The 20,413-nt window shown below is 41.3% G+C and overlaps 2 protein-coding genes across 12 annotated transcripts in view; both read right to left on the bottom strand.

Moving 5' to 3' along the window:
• Positions 1–230: 230 nt before the first annotated feature.
• LOC134226295 (uncharacterized) lies at positions 231–2,647 on the bottom strand. The gene has a single exon (XM_062706976.1). It carries the CDS (start codon positions 2,645–2,647, stop codon positions 1,892–1,894), a length of 756 nt encoding a protein of 251 aa, XP_062562960.1. The 3' UTR covers positions 231–1,891.
• A 27-nt stretch (positions 2,648–2,674) lies between these two features.
• The window catches only part of LOC134226293 (liprin-beta-1), a 148,562-nt gene continuing 130,823 nt past the window's right edge, over positions 2,675–20,413 (bottom strand). For 8 of the 11 annotated variants that reach the window (XM_062706970.1, XM_062706965.1, XM_062706966.1 and 5 more), the window contains 4 exons: positions 19,058–19,575; positions 18,468–19,004; positions 18,071–18,409; positions 2,675–2,926 (listed from right to left, as the gene is read on the bottom strand). In XM_062706970.1, the coding sequence (XP_062562954.1) occupies positions 2,675–2,926; positions 18,071–18,409; positions 18,468–19,004; positions 19,058–19,575 (1,646 nt within the window). Of the gene's footprint in view, positions 2,927–3,146; positions 3,188–18,070; positions 18,410–18,467; positions 19,005–19,057; positions 19,576–20,413 lie in introns of all 11 variants that reach the window. The other 3 variants (XM_062706973.1, XM_062706974.1, XM_062706971.1) reach the window with 3 other exon arrangements.

Genomic DNA, 20,413 nt, shown 5'->3' with positions numbered 1-20,413 from the left:
AGACAGTAATCCGGTGAAAATGGTTCTCGAAAACGATCCGACGGGAACAAGAAGGCGAGGTGCACAGCGGGCAAGGTGGATCGATCAGGTGGAGGACGGTTTGCGGACGTGCAGCCATGACGGACGTGGTAGGCGACGTGCAGCCATGGACCGAGCTGAATGGAGAAGACTTTTATGTACTGCACAGGCCACTGCGGCCTGGTAAAAAATAAATAAAACAAACACCAATAAAAATCATGATTTTCTTCAGTTTTATTTATTTCAATCACTGATTTACAATAGGTTTCTTATTCATCTGCCCTGTCATTATCAATAGTAGTCTTATCACTAAGCTTCAACTTGAATCAACTGCTAACAAATTTCGCGCACCGCGTCACACTTTTGCTGCCGTTGCGCATAGAAATTGCTCTAATCATTTTCGTCGAGTGTGTGTAAACTTTTACTTCGGTAAGTCAATTTAGTTTGTAATAATCCCTCTAATATGGTAGTTTATTCGATATCTTTTTTCCTCTGTATAAAGTCTTCAAATGTTTTACTGCGTCAATGACGATATCATGTTATTTTTTTTATAATTAGAGGATTTAAACTTGCAACTTGGGTCCAGGGGGGTTTGTAACTCCGTTCTTTCGTTTTCTCTGTTTTGGTTAAGTTAAAGCAAAATGCGGTTCTCTAACACGAGGAAACAATCATCGATCAACGCTTAAACCTGTGTGCTCCTACCTGTGTCCGCCGCCCTACAACATGATTATCGGGACGTTTTGTTAGTCAACAATACTCTTACGGATACGGATTCCCTAAAGCTAAGAATTTCTGCTTAGTACACTTAGTTTTCTCTGTTGAAATTGGTAGTTTGAAATTCGGAGAAAATGCAGTTGTTGGAAGGAACTCACAGTGGTAGAAGAAAGGATAGAAAGAAGTTAGCCAGTTGAGAAAGACGTTCTGTAAAGTAAAATTCTGGATTTATATATTGCAAAGAAGAAATTGGCTTATTTTCAGTTCGTACTTGTTTTGTATGTATTTATTGTCTTTGGCTTCATACATATTTTTATAAGAATTTAATCAACTGTTTCAACGTTTTATGCCGATTATGGCGTTTTACAAATATAGGAATTATTACTCGGGAGGGGAAGGTTTGACTTTTATGCACAATACTTCGGTAACAATTTACCAGCTCGTTCACTGGTCCTTGGTAGAATGATTAGTTTTTGTTTTCGATCAAGTTCGGAAGGTAAAAAAGAACTTTATTTTTCTGTCATATGTATGGTATTCGAATAGCATTAAACCCTAAATATGGGTGTGTCTTACTTTTTGTCGCTGTTCTAGTAGGTACATATTAGAATAGTTTGTATTAATCCACTTAGTGTTAGCCTAAATATCTGGTCGTTTGGGACTTATGATTGTTCCCTTTAGTTTTCGTTCGGTGTATTCCATTCCTTTAGTGGTACACAAGGGAGAGCAGCCTACGAAGGGTTTGATGATTGTGTGCACCACCTGATCAACGTTATAGTTTTAAAAACATAAAAACTCGCTTGAATTATATATTGTGAACATTTGATGGGAAACCTTAAGAAATTAATATAAATTAGACAAAGAAGACATTTTTTCCATGACATTTAATATCATACCAATCTCGAATCAAGCGATTGTTCTCGAACATATAAACATCCCAAAGTTTTGGTTATCTAAAATATAAAACCGAACTTATGTTTTCATACATTTTTGATATATTTAGCATACGTTAGTACAATTGCCAGTTTAGTAATATCAACATAATTTCCATCAAACATTTACAGCATATAAGTAAACCGTGCAGTGTTCTACCTAAAACAAACTGAATCATAAAAGTTTGTATATTTTTCCCTAGTCTTAATAGCTACAGGTTTGCTTAATATTAGACATAATAATCAACAATGTTATTCTTATTGAACTGGGATAGCGACAATGCAGCAGTAACGGCAGCGGAGGAACTAGTAGTGGGCACTGCTCCGGCGGCCGCCGCGGCTGCCGTCACAGTGGAGGTCGTAGACGAAGCCAGCGACGTGGATGACGAAGCCGAAGGAGAGTTCTTTAGCTGCCCGGACGAAGAAGTCGATAGGCAGGGGTTGGGATTCTGACCGGCCATAGCAAGGGCCTCGGTGATGTTGCTCGATATCGTAATTCCGTTGGCTTGCTGCTGCTGCTTCAACTGCAACAAACTGTTCGCCGAATTCGAGGCCGAAAATTTCAACAGCGACGATGCCGTTAACGATCCGCTCAAACCGGACTTCTTCGCTACTTTAGATAGCAGTGAACAGTTACTGAACGATGCAGAATTTTTGACCTGCGTAGTTTTACTTATGCTTAACGGAACCGTACAGGCGGCGTTGAACGATGCCGACCGCTGGACTGGAACTCCCGTGCCCGAATCACCTGGCTGCTGCTGCTGTTGCTGTCCCTGCTGCTGGTGCGATTGATGTGACTGTTGGGACTGCGGTCGGGCTGAACTCGCCGTGGACACCAACGACGACGAGGAAGAATAGTTGGAACTGGTCGAAACCGATTTGTTATAAACATCCTTCACCGGCGAGAAGGATGCAATAAAGTTGAAGTTATTCTTGCTCGACAGCACGCTGCTCGGTATCGGCGAGGACGAAGCGGTCGACGACATAGAGCAACCGGCCGAGATCAACCGCTGCTAGGAGGTGGACGTGGTCGAGCTGCGCGTTGACGTTGGCGAATCGGACCCGATTGTGTTGCCGTTGTTGTTGTTGCTGTTATTGTTGTTACTGATGTTGTTATTACTGTTGCTGCCATTGCTCGAGGCGTTACTCAGAAGATGCTGATGTGAAACAACTTCGGACCCGACTCCGGAGGTCGTGGTTGCTGTGCTGCTGCTGGTGCTGCTGATTGTGCTGTCCGGGTAGCTGCTGTAGGGAGTCTTCGTCATCTGGAATGGGATACGAATTACTTATTTCTTCGTCCTGCAAAATCATTCCTAATTTACTCTATGTAACACCCGTTAATAATTTTGATTCCATTCTACTTCATGTGTTCATTACGATATTTTATCGATGAGAGAATGTATTAAATTTCAAGCAAATGATTGTTATTCGGAAATGTACATATTACAAAACATTAATTATATAGATATTGAAAATAATAGTTACCGCAGTCTTATAAGACTACCTTTATATGGTTTATCGTGACCCTGCAAAAGAGATCGAATATGAAGCTGATTATAGCAAGCTTTCGTCTGCGGCGGGGCAATTCCGGTAAGCTTGAAGCATCACATCGTTATATTGGAACTGAAGCATGAGATAGGTCTGTGCGGTTCGGACGTAAGCAAAGAAGCGTACACGATCAAACTTCACACTTTGAACAACATTATTAACATGGTGAATGTCTGATGATTAGAAACGAGTTACGACTTTTTGGTTTTATAACGGTTTTAATCATTTAATCTATTGTTCGTGTAGGAGATCACCCAACCCTATCGTCTGTACCTGCGAGGTGTGACCCCTTGCGCATCTGTCACATTGCGCGCTAATTCGATTCCAGAACATTCGAAGAAAAAAAAAATGTTTGAAATTCCATACGATCCGGAAGCAGTTGCCCTGGTACATAATATTCAGGAAGAAGTCAATATGGCCTATTTCCAGCAAAAGACATTCTCAAGGGGTACATTGCAGACACCAATCCGGATAAATCGGGATCCTCATCGAGTGGCAGAACAATTATCGACAGTTATATTCGAGAAGCGATAAAAATGCTTATGAATACACAGCGTTCACTGTTGTAGGGCCAACAAGCAGCGGTAGTGCAAACCGTGCGAGAGGGAACGTCAACTCAGCGGGAGAACAGGTGTCGAATTGTGCACTTTTGAATGTGCGATTTCCACCGAAAAGTTGGAGGTCCTTCAAGGATATTTTCGAATCGACCAATCACAACCGGAACTACATCCGGGATGCATTGTAAATGCAGTACCTGTTGTCATATTTAGAGGGAAGTGCGAAGCAGCTGGTGAGTTCGTATCCGATTTCGGATGCAAACTACCAAGAAGCATGGGAAACGCTCACAAATGTTTACGACAAGACTGTTTTTGCTCTTATTCGTGAAATCGTGGACGAAGCGGTAATTTTAACTGCAACGCCGGGAATCTACGTATGCTCTTATCGACTTCTGACGAAGTCGTGCGACAATCGAACGCGTTTGGGGATGAATACAACACACGTGACCCATGGTTGATCCATCTTCTACTGGAAAAGCTGGATAAGGAGACTCGCCAACAAACATTGCAGGTGAGTGAAGCGCTTCTATGCCCAAAAAAGTCTTCTTCGGCTAGAAAACTAGCTTATTCAACTAAAATTGTGTTTTAATTTTGTTGGGCGCTCACTGTGGGCACAACAAGTTATTAATGGAGGAAACCCATCGTTTAACGATTTTCTGAAGTTTCCTGACAACAAAGAAGGCGACGAAATTAACAAAAAACCCAGAATAATTCACCTAGCGGTGATGGTGCCTTTCTCGTGTACTATAAAACAAGAAAAGCACATAAGAGAGGTCAAAACTGCACTTTAGGGAGATAGATTCAATTATGTTCATCAATTCACATTCATTTGAATGCATTGCAGCAGTTTTTGACAAAAAAAATCGATTTTGAAAAAAAAATCAAGGGGGGCCTTCGGGAAAAATGGGGAAACAAACAATGTTTTTTTAATAACTCCGGAACGCAATGGCCGATTGGGCCAATTTTCAATAGCGAAAAATTAGGAAGGATTCCGCGTCGAATGCAACCTGTTGCAAGCAAATCGGATAAGGCTAAGTACAAAAAAGTGTGTCTCACATTTTTGTACACACACATACATACATACATACACACATACAGACATCACCTCAATTCGTCGAGCTGAGTCGATTGGTATATAACACTATGGGTCTCCGAGCCTTATATCAAAAGTTCGGTTTTGGAGTAATCCTATAGCCTTTACGTATACTAAGCATATGCGGTATTTCACAAAATTTCGTTTCAGGTGGTTCGAAACGAAATTCCGTGGAATTTCGCGAAATTTGAGCATGGCGAAATCTGATTTCTTGATTTCGTTTCATTTCGTGAAATTACAAAAAAAAAAAATCGCTGGAAATAACTGGCTTTTAACGAAATTTAACGGAATTTCGCGGAATTTCGAAAGAAATTCAGACTTAAACCATACTGTCTCGTACGGTCGCTGAACAAAATCATAAAGCTGTTTTCAAAACTTTATGTTATATATTTTTTCTATTAACACTAACTACATAAACCCATTCTGAGTCGAGAGTCATATTTAGTTTTCTTCTACAAAACGTCTTCAGTGTTTTGTTAGAAATGTCCAACAGAAAACGAAAAATATCTTTAACTATTCTATCCTGTAATCAGATATGAATCAGATCAGTACAACGTTGTCAAAGAGGCAAAGCCGTGGCGTGGATTCCTGAGGCCCTTGTGAAGTATTTTTATAGCGCCTCTTTCTTAGCGCCTCTTCTTGACCTCTTATGGCTCAAACCAGGGCTGTCTAACGTACGGCCGCGGGCCGGTTGCGGCCTTTGGCTCCTTTTTTGGTGGCCCGCGGCGTATAAGAAGAAATACTTCAAAATCGGCCCGAAATCGTTTCTGGCTATCTATCTATCTGGCTCGAGAAGCTGCTTTTTATTGATAAGAAAATTATGTTGTGGTTTTAGTGGGATATCTTTACTATTACTTTATTATACGGAGCGTAAGAAAATGGACCCCCCTCCCCCATAAGTGCTAACGTAATTAGTATACGACCCCAAAGGACGAGTTCGTACGATTCCATTTTATTCCACCACTTGATTTCACCTTTGACATATGCGTATTTCGACCTCAACAGTAAGCTCGTCTTCAGTGTCTCGTACTTAACTCGACTTCTTATTATTTATTTTTAAATACACAGGATTCTGTTTTTACACGATTTACATTTTCTCAGATTTGCGCCCATCTAAAAGGTTTACCGTACATTAATTGCCATCTGAATTTTCTTTGAATTGTTCGAGATTTTTATGAACATGTTGGATAGATTTTTGTGGTAAATTAAAGCCACACGATCAAAAATACGATTGGAATAAATCGTGTAAAAACAGAATCCAGTGTACTGCAGATAAGGCCGTTACAAATATTTAATAAATTTTTTGTCCTACTGGTCTCCGAAAGGTCAAGGGGGGGGATAATAAAAAATAAATATTAAAATGAAAAAAATAAAAAAACTCCTCGGATTTGTTAAAGAATGTTTTGAAAATCCTTAAAATTATCCGAATTTTATTTTGTTGCCCCCTCAAAATATTATTTTTTGACAAAAAAAAAATCAGAGGGGGGGGGGGGAAGACAAAATAGATTTTAAATATTTGTATCGGCCTTATTACTGATTAAAAAATAAAATCTGGGCAGGCACGGAGTCGAATAATGCAACACGGGCCAGTTTTGCTGTTAATGAGATTTTAGCAGTACGGATGGAACCTTTCTAGGACGGAGAACTTGTCAGGGAATGCATATCGGCTGTTGGTAATATCGTGTGCTCTAAAGAAAAGCCTTCTTCAGTTTCTATTAGTTTCTCGTAAAGTACGATGAAGAGTTAAAGTTCTCACAGAAGATTTGAAAAGTACGTTACATGAAAAAGCCGCAATCGATGAAAATACTTATGAAAACTCATATGTGAATATGTACGTTATGTGGAAGATATTGAGTTGGTTAAAGCACCAGTCTAGCATACTGTAGGGTCATGGGTTCGAGTCCCATCGAAGGGAAAGTGGTTACCACCAATACATTTTCCAAATCAATATCTTCCACATAACGTACATATTCACATTTGGGTGTTCACAACATTGTAAATTAATGTCCAAGTCGGGTGGTTTAAGTTTAGTTCCGGCGGCGTCCAAAAATGGCAGCCACAATGGCCGTGCTATCCCTCACCTCGCGTTTTTGCTCGCACAAATGTAAATTTTTAGGCGGTTAGCCCATCTGGAAACCATTTTTTCGTGTATGCTGCAAGTGAGCAAAGGTAAAAAACTACTTTTCAATTTTGTCTGTTTACTTTTCGAGTTATGTGCCCATTAAAGCGATATGTATATTTTTAATCCCCGGAAATAGGCAATTAACTTTGATTGAACCGAAAATACTTAATTTAAAAAAAACAAGGCACATGTAGCTGTCTTCATTATGGGAATTTATGACCATCTTCAAATCCCAGAGAAAATAGCAGCTTTGATCCCAATGAAGGAAACGACTACCAGTATCGACCTGGGGAAAGGTATGTATGTACCTGTATGAACTCTTCTTTGCAAACCTAAAGATTAACAACATATGGAGCTCCGACAATGACGGAAAAGAACACTGGCGTTGTCACACTTGGAAAATAAAGCATTTTATTTATTTGTTAATGAACTGTTTATCAGCCGCAAAAGTTAATTTGTGATATTTCTCTGCATATTGTATTTTTCACCAAAAAAGATCTATGTGATTATGGATCCTGTACACCTCCGGTGGTGCAAAGGGCCGACTTGAAAGATCTCCATCCTGAGCGATGCTATGTGCCAAAACGATTAATATTCGTAGCGTCGCTCGTTATCAAGTAACTCAATTTTACCTACGCGAGGAAACTCAACCACCACTAATTTCAAATTATGTTGACAAAAATGGAAGCAGAATACGGAGATTTGTTGTGTTAATTCGTTGGCTAACCCATGGTACCTTGGTTGAGAGCGAGAGAAAATCACACTATTTTTACAAGATAAAGCAAAACCAATGCCTAAGCTAAATTGGTGAGTAGCTGGCCTTTATAGTACATGTCGCCAAACATCTCAATGACTTGAACATTAAGCTGCTAGTCAGGGATTAACACGTCGAACTTTCATTATCCAACATGCAAACTATTGAAACAAAATTGAAACAATTTGGCACAATTGATTTTTTAAAACTGATACATTTCTCTAATCCGGTAGAAAACAGTTCCTGCCAATCTGTTGAATATGCTAAAATCGAAGCTTCGACAGTATTTTTTATCTCTTCGCTAATTTTTGAGAACACAGTTCCTCAGCATCGTTTACTGATGTAAATAATGTACATGGAAAGTTCCAAATGGAGTTAATTGACCTCAAATGCAACAACAAACTCAAATCTAAATTTCATAAAAACACATCTCTTGAGAGATATATTCTCTCTTCAGAAGTCCATATCTGTTTGCACAACTCTTATCAAGAATAAAAGCAGTGAAAAGTAATTGTTGATCTTCCTTATCTGCTTGCGAAATTCGATCACCGATTGTGAAATCAATATGCGTCGTGTATTGGAAAGAAGTCAACATTTCCATGTCCTGTTACGTAAAAAGAAAAAGAAAATAAGAACACACAAAAAATAGATCAAACGCAATAATATCGTGTTTAGTGCTTCTTGAAAACTATCTGTAAAACTAAACGCCATTCTGAAAAAAAAAAAATAGTTTGGGTTTTTTGAAAATGGGAAAATGAAAATGTAAAATTTGAAAATTGGCCCGTGGCTTGAAAAAGTTGGGCAGGCCCGCCTCAAAACATGTTCAAGCGCATGACTAAGCATCGCTTTAGGGTTAAGAAGGCCCTAAGGAAAACATTATTATTAAACGAAGCACATGATTTTCGGTTTTCGTTTACGAGTTTTCAAAATAAATTCGTTTACAATTTAGACGCTTACCAAGGTGGCTTCGCATGAATTACGTTTTTCAACAAACCAAAGATTCCTTTCCCGTGGCACTAACGGAGATGCAGAGTATTCCTCAGTCTCTTATAATAATGAGTGTCAGACTAATTTTCCCCTCCTAATCCTGAATTGACTATAAGGGCGTGACCGGCTTATACTGTCCATAGCAGCTGTTTCTTGCACTGAATTGAAGTCGGTTAAGGATGAAAATTTGTCAACAATTTTTGCATGCCTCATATTAAGGTGGCTAAAAAAACACTTTTTCAAATTTTTTGATGGGCCTTATTCGGATCTATTTGATGCCCTGATGATCTGTACAAAATTTTAGCCAAATCGGTCAACGTTTGGGCGGTGCTAAACTCGTTGGAAGTTTATATGCAGAAATGTATGCAAAAACATCCAAAAACAGTGATTTGCAGTTGGACGGCACAATTTACGATTAAAGCCCATGATACCGTCGTTCGGGGTGACATTGGGCCTAGGGGGTAAGAATGGGCCAAAAACGAAAAATGTTTCAAAATCTCAGAAACTGTTACGAATTTTGATGAAAACTTCAAACGGTTCGAAATTATATTAAAATTCACGTCTAGGAAATCACAAAACTAATTTCAAGAACTAATAGTGCTCGTACCATAATGCTTGGAATTTGAATGTGAAACTATTGATCGAATGAACCCGTATTAAAATAGTGTCAGTAATGCCCCACAAATCTATTACATAACTAGTTTTTGGATCGATGGATACCTGGTTATCATGTTATGATAATCTGTTGTTGTTTTATCGAATTTGATGAATATTTATATAGCGGTTCTGGTTTTTCTTAGCAACGAGCAATGCACGCTGAAAAGGGGTGAGATTGGGCCAAGCCTTTCGTTGATTTGCCATACATAGTTGGTAAGAGCCGTAATGTAGGCAATTATTTTTAATGAACGATCTCCTCGTTTGTCGGGTGAAGATCACTGCGTCCAGATTTTAGGACTATTGTGATATACCCTTTTGCTGTGAAATACGCAAGTTATCTCAGTAACATGTTTGTCACTAAGATACCTTGGTATCGACTGAACTCAAGACCATCTATTATTGATGAATAGAGATCCTGAGTTACAGTATGTGACTCCCCCATTCTGGCGAGACTAGCTTTATGAAGCCAATCACGTCCTTGGGGGATAAGATCCATATGTCAGCAGGCCCTAAAAGGGCTTGCTGAGAACTTTGAACCTACGTTGAGTGAGTGCACTGCAATAGCAGAGGATGTGTTCTGATGTTTCTCTCTCCTCGTCACAGAAGCGGCAATTTGAGGTTTGGATTGCTCCGATCTTTTGTAGATGGTATCTGCAGTTATTAGACCGGTGTAGATGTTGAGATCCCTTTTGTTGAGACCTAATAGTTGTTGGGTTTTCTTGGGGTTAATCGTTACGAGCCTTTTGGATTGGCTCGTATGGGGAAGTGCATTCCAGTTTGATGTGATTTGACTGACCATATATTTGTTCAGTTCCATTTTTACAGAGCAGTCTGAGATCCCGCAGAAGGGCTCAGGGCCAATGAACCTTTCATTAGATCCATTCCTGGCTAGCTCATCAGCAATCTCGTTTCCCTCTAGACCCGTATGTCCTGGGATCCAATATAGGTAGACTCGATTGCGTATGGATAAGTTTTTCAAAGCCAGAATGCATTCCCACACTAGCTTTGAGTTACAGGTGTAGTTACAAGTGTAGTTATAGTAGATTGAATCGTTACATCGTCACCGCTGAACTTTATTGTACTTGGCCCAATGTCACCCCCTGTGAGGGGTGAGAATGGGCCAGTTTTAAACAACATATAACTTTGAAGAATTTCCCTAATTTATTATTTTTTCCCCACACAGTGGTAAATTCATTGTTAAAGCTTGTACCAAACTAATTAAAACTTGATTCCAATGTTAACTACTAAAGCTTTGTAACATTTACTTGGAGCATACCACATTTTGGCCCAATGACACCCCCGTTGGCGGTACTCATTCAGTTCTTGTAGAATTAAATACAGAATGATATACTGAAAACCGCGAGAAGATTAGAGTTTATTAGGCAAAGATATTAGCATTTTACTGAAATGTTGTAGGGGTGAATTTTTTTTTTCAAAGGTAAAAGAAACGAAATTTGCTCAAACCCCACTTCAAAAAAATGCTAATAACTTAGCCGGGCAAACTTTAATCTTCTTGCGGTTTTCTGCATAACATTCTGTATTAAATTCTTCAAGATCTGAATGAGTATCATAGCTCTTCTATCTTCAGTCGAAACGAGACTCTCACTCACCATTCCTCACTTCTCACTGTGAAAAGTGGGAAGCGCGAAGTGAGACGTCTCAATTCTCACTCTTTATTTCTCACTTCTTACTGTAAAAAATAAGAAGCGCGAAGTGAGTAGTGAGACGTCTCACTATCACTTCCCATTACTCACTTTCCACAGTGAGAAGTGCGAAATAAGGAGTGACAAGTGAGACATCTCCTCATTTCTCACTTCTCGCTGTAAAAAGTGAGAAGCGCGAAGTGAGTAGTGAGACATCTCATTACCCACTTCGCACTACTCACTTTTGAAAAGTAGTGAGACTTCTCACTACTCACTTCGCGCTTCTCACTTTTTATAGTGAGAAGTTAGAAATGAGGAGAGAGAAGTGAGACGTCTCACTTTTCACACCCTATTTCTCATTTTTCATATGACCTATTCGGCCAAATGATTCTTTCAGCCAAATGATCTATTCGGTCAAATGACTCTTTCGGTTCAACGACCCTTTCGGCCAAATGACGCTTGACTTATTGAAGCCAAGTGACTTATTCGACCAAATGGCATATTCAGCCAATCAACTTTCGGCTTAGTGGCAGTCGATCGTTTTCTCGTTTCAGCAAACGCAACTCTTCTTCACTAATCTTTTCCTTCCTTGCCAACTCTCGTTCCCTTTAATGCACGCAAAAAAAAGCGTTCATGAATTCGTGAACTAACGAGTTCACGGTGTATTTTTTCGTGAACAACAGTCACGGATTCGGGAATACAGTCACGTTTTCTGGAACGTTCCTGAAAACGTGACTGGTGTTCCCGAATCCATGAATTAAATCACGGTGTATTTTTGCTGGTTCACGAATTCGGGAACGCTTTTTTTTTTGCGTGTGTATCTGACACCTGTTAACACTTGGTTAAGCCCAGCGCCTGCTTTTGGTTGGAAACCGGTGTACTATACGGTCTAGCGCATGTTAACGATGAAGGCTTGGTAGGTCTTCACCTAACTTAAGTGTAGATGGGCAGACGGTGTCGGCCAGGGTGAAGGCTGATAAATTACAATTACAGACCGCTGGTTGAGAGATTCAAGTTGCACAACATATGCAAAACGTAGCTGTAAATCGGTTCCTAAGCAACTGTGGAAATGTACCTTCAGTACCCCACCACGGCGGTATATGGGAGGCAACAGTGAAGAGTGCCAAAAAGCATCTGGTAGCAGTCCTTGCATCAGGAGCACCAACGTTTGAGTAACTATTAACGGTTTTAGCGCAGGTGGAAGCGTGCCTTAACTCGCGACCGCTATGCCCCCTTTCAAACAACTCAGACAGCTATGACGCGCTGACTCCTATTTGGCCAACTTGATCCCACAACCAGAAGTGAGTCATATTTCAGTGAAACTTCTGTATAAGTGGCAGCTGTTACACAAGCACACAACTAATATCTGAAACCGTTGCGTTGGCGGGATGAATATGTTGCCACCCTACAACCTCGAACGAAATGGTTGTCGACCGAAGCAAATTTAAGAGAGGATCAGCTTGCGCTGGTCAAGAACGACAATGTTCCGCCAGCCCCGTGAGAGTTGGTCCGTATCGTAACACTTCATCCAGACCATTCTAGAGTTGTTCACTCTGTAACTTTGCGACGAGTGCAAGCAGTGTATTCGCGGCCCATTCGAAAGATTTGTGTTCTACCAACGGATTGAGGCAGTAGTGCCTCAAGGCGGGGAGGATGTTCGTGTGGGAGATCGCTCAACCCTATTCTCTGTACATTGCGCGTAAATTCGATTCCAGAACATTCGAAAAAAAAGCTGTCTGTGAAAAATCATCAAAAAGAAAAGAACAAAAAAAACTAAGTAAAACCGGTAAAGTTCCGTTTGCGTTCCGTGTTCGTCGGTCCTTTCCGAGGTCCAAACTTCTGCAAAGTCTATATAAAACTTCTATGTTGCTGGAAACTCAACCGTGGAATCCAAAAGTAGTCAACAATGCTCTGCTGATTTGCTAATTTTTCTTTTTATTTTGAATCTGTCTGAGTGGAGTCACCGTTTTTACTCGTACAAGACGGACACAACCTGCGCCGATTTTGCTGCGTTGACTTGACGATATGCATCAGAAGAAATTATTCGCCGAGCTGAAGGTGGCCCACCGGAACCACTGACTGTGGGAAAAACTCGAAAGGGATGACAGATTCGGCACGTATTCCGCCCAAGCTATGAAACGCGCTCCTACTTCACTAACCCGGGAGACGTCCTAGAGGACGCTTTCGAGGAGAGCAGACACGCGGACGTTGTAGCTCTCGGCATTTTGAAGGCGTTCAACCGAACACGGGAGCCATTCGTTCCTCAGCAGCTGCGTGAGTGGGAATTTTGAATCCTGGATTTCTTCCGGATTTTTTTTTCATGACGCGCTGCGTCCAAGTGCTCATTGGAAATCAGGCTTCGAAGGCATACCAGAAGAACTAACGTACCCCAAGGGCCTGGCTGTTACACTTTTTCTCATTGCCTTGAACGATGTATTTCCTCAACAAACAATGGAAGCTGGCAAAGCTTTTATTCAGTCAAAAATAGACTTCTTCAATGAAAAAAACTAGCTCATTCAGCTTGAATTGTTTATTGGCTCGCTTCCTACCACCAACAATTTACATTTTTGAATACGCCAACGACATTTTTGCGACTCCAGCACGCACGTGGATAAAATCTTAATCCGCCGTTAGCATCGTTATACACTGGGCTATCTCAGTGGAGGTTTCTACGATCGCTATCATAAACGATTACTGAAGGCGACATCAGCTATCCGGTCCGAACAAGAAGTTGGCAGAATACCCCATCCTGAAAATAGTGTTAGGCGTTAGGAATCTCCATTGCCGGCGTCTCACATCTCTGCCGCATTTCAGTGGAGACTAAGTCAGCTACAGATTTAGAGTAACTCTATTTTGAACCTTGTCCAAACCATGACCACACAGGCTATCATTAATAGTCACCTGCTCTACGACCTGGAACTCACTGGAATTGACCAACTTTCCAAAACACACGGGGACTCCTAGGCTTTATCCTCGATTGCAGCCCCAGTCGCCCAATACAGATCCCGACTATTACACCACCGGCTGGATTTCAGCCGAAGGATTTTTTTAGTGGGCACGCAAAATTGGAACATTTTCTCTTAATAGTGACAAAATGCTATTATTTTTTCACAGCTTAAAGACATCAATATACCAAATGAACTCTACTGAAAAAAAAGTCAACCCATACAAAAATTCAAAAAATATAAAATTGTTCGCAGGCAGCTAATTTTTCGTAGATTTGACAGATTTGGTGAAGGGTTGGCTCGAAAAAATATTTATCGAGTAGATATCATAGAGAGGGGATCTAATCTCCCCAAAATTTAAGATTGTATGTACTCTAGACCAGCATTTGAAAAGTACCTCGAACAAAAATTAGTAATGGCGGACGAACGACAATTCCGAACTATTATGCCGACATTTGCATAGCAATGGAAAGCTAAACGTATAACCTTACTACTAGCAAAGAAATTAGTATCATTTCATCGATTTGAAAAAAAATATTGAATATTTAGAAAATTTTACATTTTTGGACATTTCCATTTTGTGGTTCGGTTGTGGGCACCCATGAAAACTTAGCTAAAAATAAAGAAGCATGAATAAAAACCACCCAGATTTAAAGACAAGGAATAGTTTATTCATTTTAATAGCCAGGAGACACTAAAAAACTCAAATTAATCCACCTAGCAGTGATGATGCCTCCCTCGGTGCATTAAGAAGGATGTTGAAAAAATCACATAAGACAGGTCTAAAATAGCACTTTAGGTAAATGAGTTTCAATTTTTCATTGATTTACGTTTTATTGGTATGCATCACAGTCAAACAAATCCTGATTAATCACTTTAGCGTTAATAGTGGCTTTCTCGTTCATTACAAAAAATAATATTTTGGCCATAAATTTTGATCCCATAGTCCGATCTGACCAAATTTTCAGTAGGAAACAATGGGAAAGGAACGCCCGTCGAATGCAACTTGTTGCAAGCAAATCGCTCAACGATTTGTTTGAAAAAGTGTGTGTATAATAACAAGACATGCCCAACAATCAAAATAATAAATTAACTCATTATTTCAATCAATTTTGTCTAAATATTTATAAAAACTGCATAAAAATGTTATTAAAAATAAGTTAAGGGATAACTAAAACGATATTGAATGATTTATCAATAAAATGAGGGTGCCCATAACCGAACCAATAAGAGTGCCCAAAACCGAATTTCGCAGCGTTTTTAGAATGTGAAGAAAAAAAAATTCGCGCTAAAATTTGGATGGCAATCGTCATTGAGCCTCAAAATAGATTAAATTTACTGTATAAATACGCATTAGAACTCACTTTTTGAATTAAATCACTTCAATTTATGACACTTTGAAAAAAGCCAAGAAAAAACTTTCGTGTTGTTTTTCTTGCACAAAAAATTTAGTAGAGATGCCCATCCGGTTTGATATTGAGCACAAAACATCATGCTACTCTAGCAAACAAATGACGGTTTTCAGAATGACAGCATCTCTTATCTGTCAAAAGATACATAGGGGTGCCCATAACCGAACGGTGCCCACAACCGAACCTCCTCCCCTATAGATAAAGTTTTGATAATTGTGTATTTTTTTTATTTCAAAACTTTGTTTTGGTATTATGTATTATGTATAACGATAAATAAATCCAATAAAATTCTGCCCTCCAAAGCCTTTTACAAGCTGCTCGAAGGCCTTCTTACAAAAGTTTCGAAGGACTTCTCTCTTGTGGGCTTCTGGGCTTCGTCTAGACGCATGTGCTGTGGAGTGTGGGTTCGATTCCCGCCCCGGTAAGGAGAAAACTTTTCGTAAAGTGAAAAGTTCTCCACCCAGTGGACCGAGTGTTGTGTAAATGTCGTGTCCGTTGTCTCATGCTAGATGTTAAGTGTTCAGTCTGTGCGACCGTTGGTCGAAGACAGTGATTCTGTCTGTCTTTTTTTAAGATGTTCATAAGCCTTTTTTTCAAAAGGTTCGGAAGCTTGGTAGCCTCAATTCAAGAGGCCTGGAAGCCTCCTTTCAAGAGGCCTGGAAGCCTCCTTTCAAGAGGCCTGGAAGCCTCCTTTCAAGAGGCCTGGAAGCCTCCTTTCAAGAGGCCTGGAAGCCTCCTTTCAAGAGGCCTGGAAGCCTCCTTTCAAGAGGCCTGGAAGCCTCCTTTCAAGAGGCCTGGAAGCCTCCTTTCAAGAGGCCTGGAAGCCTCCTTTCAAGAGGCCTGGAAGCCTCCTTTCAAGAGGCCTGGAAGCCTCCTTTCAAGAGGCCTGGAAGCCTCCTTTCAAGAGGCCTGGAAGCCTCCTTTCAAGAGGCCTGGAAGCCTCCTTTCAAGAGGCCTGGAAGCCTCCTTTCAAGAGGCCTGGAAGCCTCCTTTCAAGAGGCCTGGAAGCCTCCTTTCAAGAGGCCTGGAAGCCTCCTTTCAAGAGGCCTGGAAGCCTCCTTTCAAGAGGCCTGGAAGCCTCCTTTCAAGAGGCCTGGAAGCCTCCTTTCAAGAGGCCTGGAGGCCTCCTTTCAAGAGGCCTGGAGGCCTCCTTTCAAGAGGCCTGGAGGCCTCCTTTCAAGAGGCCTGGAGGCCTCCTTTCAAGAGGCCTGGAGGCCTCCTTTCAAGAGGCCTGGAGGCCTCCTTTCAAGAGGCCTGGAGGCCTCCTTTCAAGAGGCCTGGAGGCCTCCTTTCAAGAGGCCTGGAGGCCTCCTTTCAAGAGGCCTGGAGGCCTCCTTTCAAGAGGCCTGGAAGCCTCCTTTCAAGAGGCCTGGAAGCCTCCTTTCAAGAGGCCTGGAAGCCTCCTTTCAAGAGGCCTGGAAGCCTCCTTTCAAGAGGCCTGGAAGCCTCCTTTCAAGAGGCCTGGAAGCCTCCTTTCAAGAGGCCTGGAAGCCTCCTTTCAAGAGGCCTGGAAGCCTCCTTTCAAGAGGCCTGGAAGCCTCCTTTCAAGAGGCCTGGAAGCCTCCTTTCAAGAGGCCTGGAAGCCTCCTTTCAAGAGGCCTGGAAGCCTCCTTTCAAGAGGCCTGGAAGCCTCCTTTCAAGAGGCTCGGAATGTTCATTTCAAAAAGCTCGAAAGCATATTTGGAAGCTTCCTTTCAAAATGCTCTGAATTCTACTTTCAAGAGGCTTGGTAGCGTATTCTCAAGAGACCTGTGCGTTCTTTCAAGATGCAAATGAAGCCTCCTTTCAAGTGGCTCGAGAGCCACCATTGAAGAGGCTAGGAAGCTCCCTACAAGAGGCCCGGAAGCCTGTTTTCGGAAGGCTCCATTCAAAACACTCGGAAGCCTGATTTCAAGAAGCCCGGAAGCCTCGTTTTAAGAGGCCTGGAAGACTCCTTCCAAGAGGTTCGGAAGGCTCCTTTCATGAGATTCGGAAGGTTCTTTTCACACGGCTCAGAAAGCTATTTACAAAAGGCTTGGAAGCTTTCTTTCAAGAGGCTTGGAAGACTTCTTTCAGGTGGTTCGGAAGCCTTCTTTTAAGATATACATATTAGAAAACTACTTTCTACTTTTATCAAATCTTGGAGAGGGATAAATTTCCCCGAATATTTTAAAATTTGACTTTTGACAGCACTCCAAAAAAACTATTGTGTATCAATAACAACAACATTTACAGAGTGTCACACATCAGTAAAGTTAAGTTTATATGTTTCTTATAAAGCCTCTGCAAAAACCGCGTAGGTATAATTGTTTTTGGAAGTAATACATCGAAAATGAGAAAAGGGGATCAAGTCTCCCCAGTCCCCCCTATATAATATGTACATATGAATACAACGTTCAGAAAATCCTAAATCCTAAATCCAAAAAATTAAAAGCAGCATTCAAAAAAATGTAACATAAAACACATTTTCTGTGAGAATCATATGCTTAATGATCCACATTTTTCGTTTCGACTCATATCTCAGGCACCATCTTTACAAAAGTTTTATAACACGTGATTCAACATAAAATGCAAAATAATTGATTGTGCACAGAAAGCATTCAACCTATTGAAGAAGTTTTACGAGTCCCTATGAAAACTATGACTATTGTGAATTTTCCTCCCAAACATAAACAAACACGGGTTAGACACACAGATTAATTGACAACTTACAGCGACGCTTGCATTGCTAGTGACAAGATTAGTATTAGCGCGGTAGGGAGAAGCTTGGTGTGAGTTGTAGCTATTATGCTGGTGGTGCTGCTGGTGGTAGTTGCTGGTGGCACTGGTAGTGGTACTAGTAGTGGTAACATTGCCGGTGGCTGCCGCCCCGACCGAGGAAGAGGAAGAGGATGCAGTGGAGAGTGATTGATGCGATGATGAAGATGGCTGTGGCGGATTGGGCAGATGTTCCTGACCTGAGTCACCCATCGGGCAGACGTAGTCGCTCCACTCGTCGCCACCCTTGGAGCTCTTCTTGCGCTTCAGCGAGAACTGCGACTTCTTTGGCGTCTGAAACAATGTTTAATAAGTAATTCGAGTCATAGATTGTTAAGAAGAAGAAACCAACCTTTATCTTGGCAGCCAACGTCAATGGTTGAAAGCCCAGTGTGTTCTCCGCGTCACGTTTGGCTTGAATAATGTCCCGTCCCAAAAGTTCCTTGAAATGTGTCGCCAAATGCCTTCGCAGTAGCGTTTTGCTCGGTGGGATACTAAGCAGCTCGGCGAACAATTCCGCGCTAAACTTGACTTCGTACATCATAAGGGCACCATGAACACCTGCTCCGCGCAAGTTCGGTGAGTACTCGGACAGATCGACCGCTCGGAGCCATTCCATGACACGGTAGCAGGTCCATAATCGTACGTCTTCTTTGGTTCCGTTGTTCTCGTCGCTCATCGAGCGGCGAGTTAAGCAATCCGGATTCCAATTTTGTTCCCTCATCAACTGAATACCTCGCCGCAAGCTGGCTACATGCACACAGGAAGACACATGCAAACTGACTAGATCATCCATGGTAAGTTTGTGCAACATTCGACCGTCCATTCGGGCGGCCATAAAGCTATCCTTGTATTGTGGCAGTCCAACGTCCTCCAGCCATCGAATGGTCTAAAAAAGATACATAAGAATTCGCCTCCATATGATTTGTTCAAGTTACTTACCCAAGGAGTATCCAGTTTCCCTGCGATTTTGAGCAACGCATCCCCTTCAAAACTCTCCGTCAGATCGGCAATCGCCAGTACAATCTTTTTCCTGTGCAGTGGATTCTTAAGGCTCAACTCCTTCTCAATATCAACCGGAGATGCTTTCACCAGCTCATACGCCCCTCCCGTCTTCAACCATCGTCGCAGTTCTTCCTCGTACATCCCCAGTCCCAAATGGTCAAACCATTGGCAGAGCGAATCCAGGTCCCACTCTTTCAGTGGCTTGTCAGGCCTTCTAAACTCCGAACTCCATCCCAGTCTGGCTCCGGCAGTAGCTCGTACCCCACCCCGTTTGAACTCCCCGGGGTCTACGTCCTCCAGGGTTCCACTATTGCTGCGCTTAATCTTACCGAAGATGTTCCGCAGGCCTTTCAGGTTCTTGTGGCTCATCGAGGGCGATGGCGACGGTTGCGGGGTGTAGCTTCGTTGACTAGCTTGACCGTCCAGACGGTCACTCGATTGGGTATCCGATTCGGCTGTGATGGAAGAGGAAAATGCTTCATTAGCGATTGGAATTGAAAGATGGATGGAGGAACAATTTAATAATAGCATTGTTATGTTCAAATATTTGTTAAAGAATCGTCTGCTTTGCATTAGTTGATGGTTCCAATTCGACAACGATGAACAATCGGCTGGTCAGCAAGGGCACTTCACAGGAGCAAAGAAAAACAGAATTGATCTTTCGTCTGTATTAGAAAATTTGGTTGCAGGGATGCAGTGTTATTGTTTCGATACGGTCACAACTGATGGCTTGTTGAGTTGAACAGTTGGGAATGTTAGCGTCAGAAACGGATTGACGAGTATTTCGTTGATGGGTGAGGACGTGGATAGAATGATTTTCCTATGGCTGTTCGTTCAATGGAAGTATGGAAAGTTATGGTCAGCCAAGGGTACGTCGACAGTGAAAAGGTTGGTAACGTAGTAACTTCAGATTATTTTGTGGAGTGAAATAAATTACAGCAAATTGAAGTTTGGTTAATTTTGTGAAACATTACCTTTGATTAGAAATTTTGAAACTGGTAGGATATGGAATAAAACTCTGAATGGAATTCAAATGATATTTAAAATTGATTTCGAATGTAACTCGAAAAGCAATTAAAACAGTATCATAAGAACATTTTCTAAAAAGTTGTTTTGGAGTTATTTGATCGACTTTCAAATGTGGTGGTGCACACTTTAACCAAAAGTTAATCGATTCATCAATACAATAAATGAAAAGCCGAAAATTCATCGATGTTTAATTCAAAACTGACTTAAAAAACATTTTTCTCAAAATCCTTTAACAGGAATTCGCCGATCATCAAAAACTTCATA

This window comes from Armigeres subalbatus, chromosome 3, assembly GCF_024139115.2.
Source record: "Armigeres subalbatus isolate Guangzhou_Male chromosome 3, GZ_Asu_2, whole genome shotgun sequence".
Classification (NCBI taxonomy): Eukaryota; Metazoa; Arthropoda; class Insecta; order Diptera; family Culicidae; genus Armigeres; species Armigeres subalbatus.
Note: the sequence above shows the minus strand (reverse complement) of the source record. Positions and strands in the feature narration are given on the sequence as shown.

Excerpts from the sequence above, each read along its gene's own strand:
- LOC134226295 (XM_062706976.1), bottom strand. The coding sequence starts at position 2,647 with ATGTCGTCGACCGCTTCGTCCTCGCCGATACCGAGCAGCGTGCTGTCG.